Genomic DNA, 12,909 nt, shown 5'->3' with positions numbered 1-12,909 from the left:
TGAAGGCAAGGAATAGTGACTCGAGAGTTTGATTTGGGCAACCGTGAGCAGCCAGTGGAGGTCAACGAGCGGCAGAGTGACATGTGCCTTTTTGGACACATGTCATTTTGCATTCAAAATCTTACTTAAGTCAAAATACCATCAGAAAAATGCACCAATATGCAGAGTGGAGCCTGTCCTCACTTTTTTTTTTTCCTTACTATTGATTTGTTACCACTGCATTAAAGGACAGGAAGTAATTTAACGTTGTTGTTGTTGGTAAAGGTAGAGGTAATTCTAACTACTTACTAAGCTGTTAGGTAGTTCAAAGCCGAACTATATCTTTTAAAAGAAGAAATAAAACAATCCTCCTATTCGAAATGAAAAGTTAAATATCACTGCATAGTTCAACAATTTTGGAAGAAGTAAAATCAAAATTTGCAATGTACAGAGTTGCTTCACATGGAAAGTACAAGTTCAAAAAAAGGAAAAATCTAAGGCACTATGATCCCTGAGCATACTGAAAAACAGGACACATTTCAACCCCCTATTTACCATTTATAAGCAGTGTATATACTTTTAATAAATGATTCTTAACACACAATGTAGTTATATGCAGATATGTGCCTATTAATGTATTTTTCAACAACAGTTATTCTCTGGAGGTCACCCTTAAGTGGAATCGCAAATCCTGTACATTACTTAACACTTTGAAGTGCCCACATGTCTGCATACGACTTCATTATAGCATGTTGTAAATCATTTATTAAACACAACAGAAGACTGATCTGACTGATGAATCTGTTTACAGTGCAGCCAAACAAACTCAAGTTGTAAGTATGCATAGGTAGGGGCAATTTGAATCTAGGGCAGGAATGATGGTGTCTGCCACTAACAATGAAATGAAATGAAATGAAATATAAATACCTTGAATGGCTCCTGCAGAAAACAACCACTGATGTGACAACAGTGTCAAAAATGGAGTTTGATTTCATGAAAATCTCAAGGATTTTAAGTAAACGTACTTTGCTTCATTTCACCACTGTTTGTGTCATGGCCTCATCACCACGTATTGCATATGTCATTCCTTGCACCGCTTGTTTATTTTTGCAGTTCTCAGTTGTGTTAGAGTTGTTGCGATATCATGGGATTTAGAGAAGCCGTACGCCAGATGAGGGAAGTCAAGGAATTTTACAAATGGGTCACTTTCCAGGAATACAGCAGTGTGGTTTCCAGCTTGTTTCGCAGATTTATCACATTAGATATTTTAGTTTTACCAAACTGTAGCGCAGCAGAGACTGTTGAACAAACCGGGAGGGAATAAAATATTGAGCTCATGGAAGAGCTATGACATAGTGGTGGAAAGGCATGGAGAAATTATTGAATTATACATTACATACCCTTGTTTTTATGTTGCTTCATCATCAGGTCATAACTTTTTGTGTCCTGAGGATCAAGACCAACAGTCACAGAGACAGCAGACACTCCAGAGTTTGACGTTAAATATTATTTATTGCAGATGATCCACACTTTACACTCACACCGTCAGCTCCAGCACGTTCAGAGCTGAATGTGTTTACAGTTTCATGTCGGGACACATCTGTCCTGTCAGTCTTGATTTCTCTCGCGCTCTCTTTCACACATACACACCGAAACGTGAGCTCATTCATTTATTAAATCACTCATACAGCCAGTCAATCATCCAGCGGTCTGAAATTGTGATAATCCCAGCCACAAGCAGTGAGTCAAACAAAGTGGAGGGCTCATGAACAAAGAAGAAACAACAAACTCTCCAGCTGAAAACTGAAATGTACATGACAGCAAAGTACAGCTTCCTATGAGCACAAAACAAAAACCTGAAAAGCTTAAAAGTGTTGAAAAGATATTGTTGATAAAAAAAAAAGAAGCTCAGTGAGTCACTTTGGGTTGTGTTTGATTTGCATAAAGATACCAGTCTGAAGATTTTTGGGGTGGTGCGTGTAGTTCAACTTCCACAATCAAACGCATTTTACAGGAAGCTTGAAGGGCAGCAAAGAGTAGCAAAGTGTGAGAAGTTCATTTTGGGCAGGCAGTGTTTAGAAATCAAAAGTCCCATTCAGTTAGATTTTTTTTTTTTTTTTTTTTTAAATGTTTGTTGAATCACGAGAACGAAAAGAAAACCTAAGACAAGACTCTGTACATAAAAACATGAGAAAAAGTGAACTACAGTTCCCATGGGGCATTGCTTCAAGAAACCTCCAATCACAGATCTTAAGAATCTGTTTAATTCTGATTCTACCAGGATGAAGTTGATTCAACTTCAGCAAATAGATCACAGAGTTACTTATTAAAAGATCAGTTCACAGCCAAATTACACAACATACGTTTTCTGAACCGTTTTCATAGGGACTATTTGTTTGATAAAAAGCAACTCCAGTGAAAACTGTTGTTTGTGTGCTGCGTTCAGAGTAACAGGGACATTGTTTCTGTGAAGAGATGTTGCTGGTCAGCCATGTTTTCATGCCACAAACAAATATTATTCATCCCCACTGTACTAGAGTGGAGACATACATCTCTACCCCCTGACAAAAACACCTCACACTATCTGGGTGGTTTGGTATTTGGTGCTCTTTCTAATCCTTCGTATAGATGTTTTTTCTTAGAGGTTTTACTCTGTTTTGTTGCCGTTGTGTTTCTCTCTTTACTGTACTCAATAAGTCATTATCCTTAAGGAATTGTATTGGCATTGAAGCCTGAAGTTTTACAACCTCTCAAGAACTGAGATGACTTATTCCTAGCTATTTTCTTCTTATCTTATAATGAATTGTGAGCAATTCATCCAATTATTACATAATTTAAGGATTTCAAAATCTTGTACCCAATACTTTACAAGAAAATAATAGAATGAAATCAGAAAAGATCTACATGAATTTCTTTTTCTTCCTTATTCCCTCAATAGTCTCATGATTTATCTTGTGAAACACTGCACCAGAGGTTAAGAGAGAAAAAAAAGTGTAATTTTGTGTGAACTGAGCCTTTAAAAGAAACATTTTAAAATGGGAATAAAAATTAATGAAGCCCACTTCTCCACCCACTTTGCTACATCGACCTTGTTCAAGCAAATGGTTTTATATTCACTCTCTCTCCATCTCACACACGCGCACACACGCGCATACACACACGCGCACACACACGCGCACACACACACGCAGAGTAATCAGATATCTCCTCTTTAACTGTAGTCCCACTGCAGTACCGGGAATCGACAGAGAGGCATGGACAACCTGAGCTGCTATCATACCAGCATCCGTGGCACTAATCTCTTCCAGGTTTAAGACACCTGGACCGGGACCAAGACTTCAACTCTCCACCCTGCATCGCCTCAGCCAGACAGGGGGCCTGGCTGGGCTTGATGCAGCAGGAAACGTCCCATTAAAGCTTATAGTCTCAGCAGGGCCTGACCACACTCACATACACAGAAACACTCAAACCAAATGAATAAATGGCAAAAATCAAATCAAAGCAATAAATACTAAGCACACAGTGCTGAAACTTTAAACGTTACATCTCACTTCTCGTCTTTCTGACCTTCCTTTGTTTTTTCCCTCTATCTTTTCTCTCAACATACAGTTACATATCTCCACCCTGAAACTTTCTCGCTTTTTTTTTCCTTCACAAATTTCCTAAAACACACCTTTCTGTCTCTTCACGGTGTCTCTCTCACTTACTCGATCCTCTCGCAACTGGAAAACGCAGAGCACACACACATGCTACAGTACAAATCAGTAGGTTTCAGATTCCTCCTCTAGCTATGCACAATCAAATCAAAACACAAGTAAAACCACAGTGACAAGACACACACAGAATCACAGCTATACATCAGTAGGGACCCTGGGGGGGAAGGGGGGAGATGGGAGTCATTTGGTGTCCAGCATCGTGATTGGTTGATTGGCAGTGGAGCTCTAATCCCCATTGGCTAACGATGAATATAACAAGATACACTTTAATCCCTGTCAGTCTTCTTTGGCCGTGATGAAACATCACTCTGCCTGAGGAGAGAGTGACACATCAGTCAGACAATTAATCATAAGTTAATTTATTTTTATATTCTGTCATATGGGATTAAAGGAATAGTTCAACATATTAGTAATATGCTTGTTCGCTTTCTTGTCTAGAAGAGTGATACGGATATCATGTCTGTGTGGTAAATATGAAGCTGGAACCACCAGCTGGATGGCTTAGTTCACCACAAACACTGGAAGCAAGGGGAAACAGCTCTTCTGGCTTTCTCCAAATATAAAAAGATCACTGGCTGAGTGACAACTCAAGAAAAATACTCATATAACCTTCGTAAAACCAAATACTGTTTGGTTCATACTTTGGCTTTATGTACAGATTAATAGGTGACCTTTAGAGGTGCTTTGACGAAGCAAAGCTAGCCGTTTCCCCCTGTTTCCAGTCTTTATGCTAGGCTACGTTAACTGGCTACGACTTCATATTCATCATAGAGACATGAAAGTTCAGCAACACAATGAAAAAGTAAGTATTTAGAAAAATATAGAATAACTCTGAGAAAAAATCCATCTACCTCAGTTTTCAAAAAGGTAAACGCAGTCAGTTTTAAATTGATAATTACTACTTCGAAATTAGGTTTGTGTCTGATCTTGATGGTTATGACACAAAATATCCCCCTTATAATAAAAAAAAATAAAATAAATTAAGCTTTTCATTGTTTTTATTCAAGTAATTTTGTGATCCTAATTCAGAATTTCTCATTTCAGGAAACTCATCTAACTCCCGGCACAACTATCTCTGGTTGATGTTGCAACATATAGTCTCCGGCTTTTGAAGCTGACCAGGAGCGGGCTGTTGGGAGGCCTGTGCACACATGTTCAAACACATAAACGATGTTGCTTTGACTCGTTAAATACAGCCTTTTTGTTCTGAAGCCCAAATGTCTTTCTAAAATTTCTACACATTAACTGACCGATTAAATGATTAATAATAAAAAGTGGAGAAGCAGTTTGTTTGGGCCAAACTGTCATTGTGCTGCCACAGTGTCACAGAGCTGAAACATTAGTCTTTTGTTGTACTATACAAGAAACTGTGTTTTTATTATCATCATGAAACAAAAAAAAAAGGATTTACATGAGATAACTTACTGCTTTTCTTTCTCCTGCGATCATTTTAACCTGCTAAAGAGAGAAAGAGTTTTGTTAGCAGCAGAAGATGATGGAGTCTGAAGCTGTAACAAGTGCTACAGGTTTCTGCCAGAAACTGTAATAAGAACCAGACCAGTTCTTTGCATAGGAACATAAAACAAGACTGTACTTGGCAGGTGCTACACAAATTGACTAACTCCAGAGAAAAAACAACAAAAAAAAAAACACTATTATAGAAAGTCTAACAGAATATTTTCTTCAGATTATGAGACTTAACTGTGTTGGACATGCAGGTTGAACCCTGGCCTCCTGTCTGTCTGGCTGTTCGGGGGTCGCTGGGTTAATACTGCAGGTTAGTATTCTAATGAGAATTTAGTCTGAGCCCGGGGAGCAGACCAGGAAGTAGTTTCACCACTTCGTCTCTGCAGGCGGTCCCCTCGTAAAGAGGAGGGGCTCCATAAAGCGCAGCTAATGAGATGGCACGTTAATGAAGCTTGCTACAGTAACGACGAGAGCACCTGGAGAATAAGTGGAGCTGCATAGAGAGAGCGCACGTGGTCGGACACAGACATAGAAAGACATGCAGGAAAGGTAAAGCATTTAAAGTCTCTTGATGTTAGCCAGAGCGACTTTTATGTGCGAAAAACGATCTCTCCAAAAACATTAAAGAAACACAATAGGTTAGGTAAATTAAAAATTAGCTAACTAATATATTCCACCTATGACTGAGGTTTCTCTGCAGCCAATGCTGTACCACTACTGTTTGCTTATGATCAATATATGTTAATATTTTCTATCAAATGTTTATTAAACCTTAAAAGAAACCCACTTAGTAGGAATTTCATGTCTTTTAAACAGTGGTAGAAAACTGACTAAGTACATTTACAGTAGTATCCTACTTAACTAATATTAATATTGTACTTTCCACTTCACTAAATTTATCACACAACCACAGCAACTAGTTACTTTGAGTTTTCCATGCAAAACATATGATCATCTTATAAAATATGATGCATTATTATAGATAGATTAATCATAAATACGGGTGTTTTCAGGTTTGTGGCAAAGATATTCTGGGATTTATATGAGGTCCTGAAGATGATAACAAACGTGCACAAAATATCATCGTGGGCTCCATAATTTTGAGACTGGCCATACTTTTACTTTGGATACTTCAAGTACATACAGAGTATTTTTACATTGTGGCTTTGCTACTTTTACTTAAGTAATAGATCTGAATACTTCTTGCACCACTGTCTTTTAATAGTGCACCCCCTCTGTTCAAGATTTTAAAAAAAGCATCAGAGAGGGAGGGAGAGAGGGACAGAGAGAGAGAGAGAGAGAGAGAGAGAGAGAGAGTTCAATCATGTCCTTGAGAAATGAGAGACGACATCAACTCAGCTGATGTCTGGATTAATTTTCCCAGGAGAAAAAAACTTGCTCTTGCTCTTTTAAAGTTTTTTATGGTAGGAAACTCAACATTTTAGGGTTGTTTAGAGTTAGTGTTAGCGAGGGGGAAAAGATTTGAATATGTTAACCTAATTTTCACTAACTTATACACTGAGCAATCAATCAACTATTATAGAACGGAGTTTTCAGACGTATTGGTGATGAAAATTATTGTTGTTTGCAGCCTTACATTTCTCCTATCATGTAGTAATATGACTTTGCCTCAGGTTTTATGAAGGTTAATTACTTGACAAACACAAAACATTAAACCAGTTTTATAAAAACACAAATTTACAACAAATGATCAGAGTACAAAGTGGTAATCCAGCCCCTGATGTGTAGACAGACTTATTAACTGAAAAAAAATCTGTCAAACCTTTCACGGTCCTGAGATCAAATTTCCGTGCTTTCATGTTTCATGAATAATAGTTGCACACGTCCATGCAAAACAGATTAAAGATTGACTTTAGTTATTAAAGACTCACCAGTTCTCACCACCTTTAATGTGAACATTTTCAGAAAAACCCTATAAAAGGAAGCATGGAGTCAGTGAAGTTTTTCCTGTTCATTTTTTAGTCACTTGTTATTTTCATTTATTCATCAAGTTATTTGATTGTTTGGTGTTTTCTGTGATAAAGGTTAAAAAATGTATAAACACACTCCTTATTAGCATCTGGCTACTGACGGATTAATTCAAGAATTTGGATCCTCAAGACTCAACGTCATGTTAGTGAAACCCCAGTGCAACAGTTGAGTTATAATGATCGTTAGTGTTTCTGCTTTATTACTGCTTTCGGTAGCAAGAAGTGTTAGGAAAGAAGGAATATTAATGCAGTGAGAAAAGGTAATGAGACACTTTTTTGAAGATATTAATGTACCTCTGTCCTTCCCGTTCAGCAATCTCTCCTCTTCCTCTCGACCATCATCTAGTCAGAAAGGAAAGTAAAGAGTCGACGTGAATGTGTGTCGGACCAAAATGCCATTATTTTCTAAAAAGCATTTTTCGGTTTTATAATTAAAACATAGAAAAATGAACTTTCTTGTGCTTCTTCACCATTTTCACACCCAAAACCGACACATAGCAACACAGATATTTCTCTCATCGTTTGCAAAAGGAGATCGTTTTGCTACAAAAAATACTCAAAGAACATGTGTAAGTCACCAAGAGAGTGTGTGTTTTCTGTGTGTTGTGTTTGTATATGTACCAGAGTGCAGCTCTTTGACCAGCGAGGACACGGTGTTGGTGATGGAGTCGGCTGCTACCAGGAGGTCGTTCCTCAAGTTCCTTCTTGGGCCTGAAGTGAAGAGGAGAGAAAAAAGAAAACAATGATCATTATTAGTGTTATTAGTGTAGTAGTGTAGAGCACATATATATATATATATATATATATACATATATTAGAGCAGAGTTCATTAATACACATATTGCACAGCTTAAAACAGCCTTTCACCACCTTCCAAGCTTTTACTTTGAAATTGAATTAGACTTGACTTAATATTCAACACCAGTGCTTTGACAATGAGCAGAATGTGCGCTCTTGTTAAACAAAATGTTTTATTATGACAGAGCATTTTCTTAACAAATGGGCCACTTCTTGATCCTTGCTCTGGTGGAGTGGTTTATATTACAGTCGGAAGGTTTTTACGGTGAACTGTTAATAAGTGGAACTAATCCAAAACACCGGCTGGCTGGAAACTACTGTACATTTGTGTTTGTTGCTGAGCAGAGATTCAATAAATACATGTGGTAAACACAGCTGGGGCTACCAAACAACAATTGTTTTACACATGAGCATTAATGTTACCAGTATTTCTTAAATGTATTGCATTACACAAAGAGATGGTTTCAGTTATTTAGCCTAACCTCAATGATATAAATGGGACGGACTAAATAATAGAGACGTCTCTGAAAGGCGAGTCGAATCAACACCTCTCTGAACTGAACATTATAACCTTCATAAGGGGAGGATTTATTTCAAGACTGTTGTATTTGCCTGTATTAGTTGCAGCTACATGTGCATAATAAAATGGCAACTAAGTGTGTGGCTGGGTTTCAGTGATACCTTTAGAAAAGTTGTTATACAGAGCATATTTCCAACTCATGTGATGTCCCACGTCTTGTTCATATATATAAAAGCTCAAAGTCTTAACAAGGAAATTGTTGAGCCAATCAGAAATGTAGAGGAACCCCTTGTAAACGGCATGTTTGGCCAGGACTTAAATCCTTTCAGAAATATGTTTCCTGTGTCTCAAAGTGGTGAAAAAGTAAGATTGTAGATGAAAATTAATCACGCAAAAGAATTTAGTCATTGTTCTTCGTGCTGGGCTGACTGTGGTCCCAGGTCTGAGTTAAAATGGCAGAATACAACACCACCCAATTTCCACTGAAGGACACACAGGTTTAAAAAGTCCTACCTTGAGCAAATGCCTCTTGTACGTCACCACCCACCCCTGCGAGGGAGTCCTGAGGAGGGTACATGTGAGCCTGTGGAGACACAGCACCTGCAGAGCGCATGGTTGATGGACTCGGTCGAGAAGGAGAGGAGTGAGAAGAGCCAGCTGCCTGCGCCTAAGAGACGGGGTTTAAGAGGGTTGTTACACATCATTGTCATCTATGTCATTTATGATTTATATATATTTGTTTTTTCACTATAACAGCTGACATCTCCACAGTGCAGAAAAGGTTATGATTACTTCTTCAAAAAGGTATTAATAATCCAAAATATCAAGGTCCCAACTAGAAAAAAAAAGAAAAATAAAGCACTGTCCTCATTGTTTGAAAAGCTAAAAAGGGCTAAATCCCACAGTTACACCACTGTGAGTCCAGCATAAACTTACTGCCTGCCGCTGCTCCTCATCCTACAGGGCCACAACATGGACAGTTGGAAACAAAGAGGGGGGAAAAGGATGGAAAAGAAGAGGTCAGACACAGTCAGAGCTAGAAGCAGAGATAAAATTATAAAGGAGGAACTCAAGAGAGGAAAGTGAAGCTTGTTATTACTGGAACAGAAAAGAGGAGTAGAAAAAGGGGGAACTTTGCCCTCTACTGGTAACAATACACCACGCTGAAAACAAAAGTCAGCAGCCCCTTTTACACAGCTTGATCAAAGTGGAAATATTGCGCCTTTATTCCACCTCGCTGTTCTGTATAAAAAGCTACAAACACAGAATGTGGGGGACGATGTTGGCCCGGCAGTGAGCTGACAGAGGAGGTAGTCACACAGCCAGATTGACGTCTGTGTAAAAGGCAGGGCCGGCGTTGCGCCAACATCACGCCTCTGACACCTGAATGTGGGCATGCTATGTAAAAAACCCACACTGGGCACAGTATTATGTTAGCTTTGTTTGGTTCAGGTCTTCCTTACAGCGATATAGCAGGATCTCTGTTTGAAAGGGGGCTAGTGTTTGTGTGAGTCACCTTGAGCAGCTTCATCAGTCCCTCCAGCTGTACCATCAGTTCCCTCCTGCTCTCTTGCAGAGACGACATCCTCTGTTCCAGCTCATCTTTCCTCTGCCTGCAACACACACACACACACAGAGCTTATCTTCCAATACTGTAACATTAGGGGAAGGTAGAAGCTGTAGTAAGACTAAAATAACAAAGACATGCAGAAACACAGAAGAGCTCTGACATTTCACATCTCACACCATGAATCTTCAGAGCCAGTTTAATACAGAATAATTTGTGTTTAGTCACATATACAGGACACATCTCTACGGCGGCTGGTCTCCACGTCTGATTAGGCAAATGAGTGAATGAAACAAAACTCCTCTCTCTCTCTCTCTCCCTCATTCATGAATACAGACACTTGTCAAGTCGCCTGCTTAGCGAAATAAGAGACTGAATTTTTAAACACAGGCTCATCCCCGAAAGACTCTCAGTAGATGGAACGGCAGAAACCTCGGCGAGAGCTTTGCCAGAGGAAAATGAAATCACAGAGCGATTAGATGTAGTTACGGTTTGCTGGAGACTAAAGGACAAGGGAACATTAGGTTAGAAATCCATGACATTCTCCCGAGTGAGTGTTTGTGTCTGGGGCAGATCATAAAACCTTAAAGACCTTGAGATCTTGAAAATGTAATTAGGACTGATACATACAAAACTGTCAACTTCCTCCACCTCACACTTTATACTGCTAAAATGCTCTATACCACTGAGACTTTCAAATACCCAAAATACACCCAAATGATAAAGTTTCACCATTTATAATAACTTGGCAACGGAAACCAGATTTAAGAGTCAGCATCTGTGGCTAACATCATTCCAGAGTAACAAACATACAGAGGTGTTTACAATCTTTTTTTCCCCAAACAGTGTGCGATCTGGACGGGACTTAAAAGCAGGAGCATAACTCTTCTCTTTCCTGCTTGGCTTTCCTTCACATGGTAGGATAGAGGAGTAAATAAACAACTAAAACAAGAGCCTGAGTCACACATTAAATCCAGATTTGAGTCATTATGTCACTAAAGTGAAGCTTCAACAGAGGAAGTTGAGATGATCTTCTGCATCTTTGCTGGAAAAAAAAAACTCAGATTTGACAGACACATATAGTAGATGTATCTGAGCCAGTAACAGGTTCAAGGTGGAAACTTCATATTCATATTATGTGGGATGGAAGGAAGTGATGATCATGATTATCACCGTCAATTGAGGGTTTAATGTCGATGTAACACCGTGTTTAGCAGCTCGTGTAAAGGGAACATTTTACTTCTCATTCTGAACGTCTCAGTAGCATTAAGAACCGTCCAGAAAAATACTTTGAAATGAGTTACTGTTGAGTAGAGTGTCAGGAACTTTAATTCACCTCACTGGAAACTCTTTAAGTCTCACTGTGCATTTCACCCCCATGCGGTCTGCAAGTGTGCAAGGTGGACATTTGGACTCAGCCAGATAGTGTGTAGTTACCTTAAATTACAGCTATTAGCTAATGTGTCTCATTAAGCTTGTTTCAGTTTTCACTACACCTGCATATGATTTAGCCCCAAGTCAGAGAATATCAAAGCTTTCAGAAAAATGTAAGACTCTAGGGCCAAAACTTTTCATCTAAGTATATTTTAAATATTTCAATCACACAATTTGGTGCCCCAAAGTGGAAATATCCAAAAAGATACTGTGACAATTTTTTTTTTTTTTTTTTTTTTTTTTTACAAAAATGCTAAATAATAAAAATAACAAGTAAATAATAAGTTAATAATAATAATAACATATATAACAAAAAAATAATAATTTGAAAGATCACATAAAATCTATATATATATATATATATATATACATATATATAAAATTAGTTTTTACTAAAAAAAGCATAAACAAGTTGGGGGTGACTTTTAAATTAGCTTTTAACAAACTCTACCATCTGTCAATGCCATCTGCCATAAAGCACTCTCCCTCTGTGCTGCAAAGCAACACAGCAGATTTCCCGCCAAATCTGACGCTGTGGTACGCAATGCAGTAAATGCAGGCGTAGGGCCTGAGAAGCTTTGAACCCACTGAAAATGATGTTTGGGCATCATTTCAGTCTCTATGACTCACAAAGCTCAAGTTAAAACAAAAGAATCTTTATAAGTACGTATAACAAGTATTTCAAGTGTCGGTGTGACTCCTGGTCTTTGGTGGAGTCCGTTTACCTGAGCAGGCGAAGCTCAGCCAGCAGAGTTGGGTTGGTGCTGCCCTTCTCCGGGCTGGGCTGGCAGGCTGCATCATGCTCTGTACGCAGACGTTTGATCTCTGCCAAGATCTCTCTGGGAAATGAAAAACATACTGTTCAGCTGAGGCTGGGAGAGCGTAACATGACTGAACAGACCGTGAGAAGATATTTCTGCAGGCTTCTGCAGAGGAATATAAGAGTTGGATTTAGAGAATATAAATATGGCAAGCGGTTGCATTTAAATGACACAAACTTATGAATACACCCATTCTGGAGACATTCAGTACATAGAACGCACAAATATACACATAGGGCTCTTTTATTGTGAAGGGACAATCCTTTAAGCAAAGAGAACGAAAACATTACAACTTAGTGTGCTTAATAGTATTAAATAAACTAACATCTGACAAACAATACATTCATTATTAGGACACATCATTTGAAATTCTCAATAAGTGCAGGGCAGGGTCGCAAGTAATACATTTTCACAATCTGCCAATTATTTTCTCAATTAATTGATTATTCGTTTGGTCTAAAAAACAGAAGTAAAAGAAAAAACGTCAAACGCGATTTTCCTGGAGCCCAAGGTGACATCAGAGCCAAAAACCCAAAGATATTCAGTCTACAGTGAAGTTAAGACGAGGAAAAACTGCAGCTTTACACATTTGAGGAGCTGTAATCATCAGATAATT

At 38.5% G+C, this 12,909-nt stretch overlaps 1 protein-coding gene across 4 annotated transcripts in view; it reads right to left on the bottom strand.

Annotated features, from left to right (window-relative positions):
- Window positions 1-1,471: 1,471 nt before the first annotated feature.
- Window positions 1,472-12,909, bottom strand: part of LOC111216459 (dystrobrevin beta-like) — a 33,328-nt gene continuing 21,890 nt past the window's right edge. The window contains exons 15-23 of one of the 4 annotated variants that reach the window (XM_022737995.1): window positions 12,198-12,311; window positions 9,988-10,084; window positions 9,408-9,428; window positions 8,985-9,138; window positions 7,775-7,864; window positions 7,448-7,495; window positions 7,055-7,095; window positions 5,121-5,150; window positions 1,472-4,007 (exon numbers count right to left, since the gene is read on the bottom strand). In XM_022737995.1, the coding sequence (XP_022593716.1) occupies window positions 7,085-7,095; window positions 7,448-7,495; window positions 7,775-7,864; window positions 8,985-9,138; window positions 9,408-9,428; window positions 9,988-10,084; window positions 12,198-12,311 (535 nt within the window). In that variant the 3' untranslated portion in view covers window positions 1,472-4,007; window positions 5,121-5,150; window positions 7,055-7,084. Of the gene's footprint in view, window positions 4,008-5,120; window positions 5,154-7,054; window positions 7,096-7,447; window positions 7,496-7,774; window positions 7,865-8,984; window positions 9,139-9,407; window positions 9,429-9,987; window positions 10,085-12,197; window positions 12,312-12,909 lie in introns of all 4 variants that reach the window. The other 3 variants (XM_022737997.1, XM_022737998.1, XM_022737999.1) reach the window with 3 other exon arrangements.

The sequence above is a fragment of the Seriola dumerili genome, unplaced genomic scaffold (genome assembly GCF_002260705.1).
Source record: "Seriola dumerili isolate Sdu_G_001 unplaced genomic scaffold, Sdu_1.0 BDQW01000025.1, whole genome shotgun sequence".
NCBI classification, from domain to species: Eukaryota; Metazoa; Chordata; class Actinopteri; order Carangiformes; family Carangidae; genus Seriola; species Seriola dumerili.
This window is presented reverse-complemented; position numbering and strand designations above follow the sequence as displayed.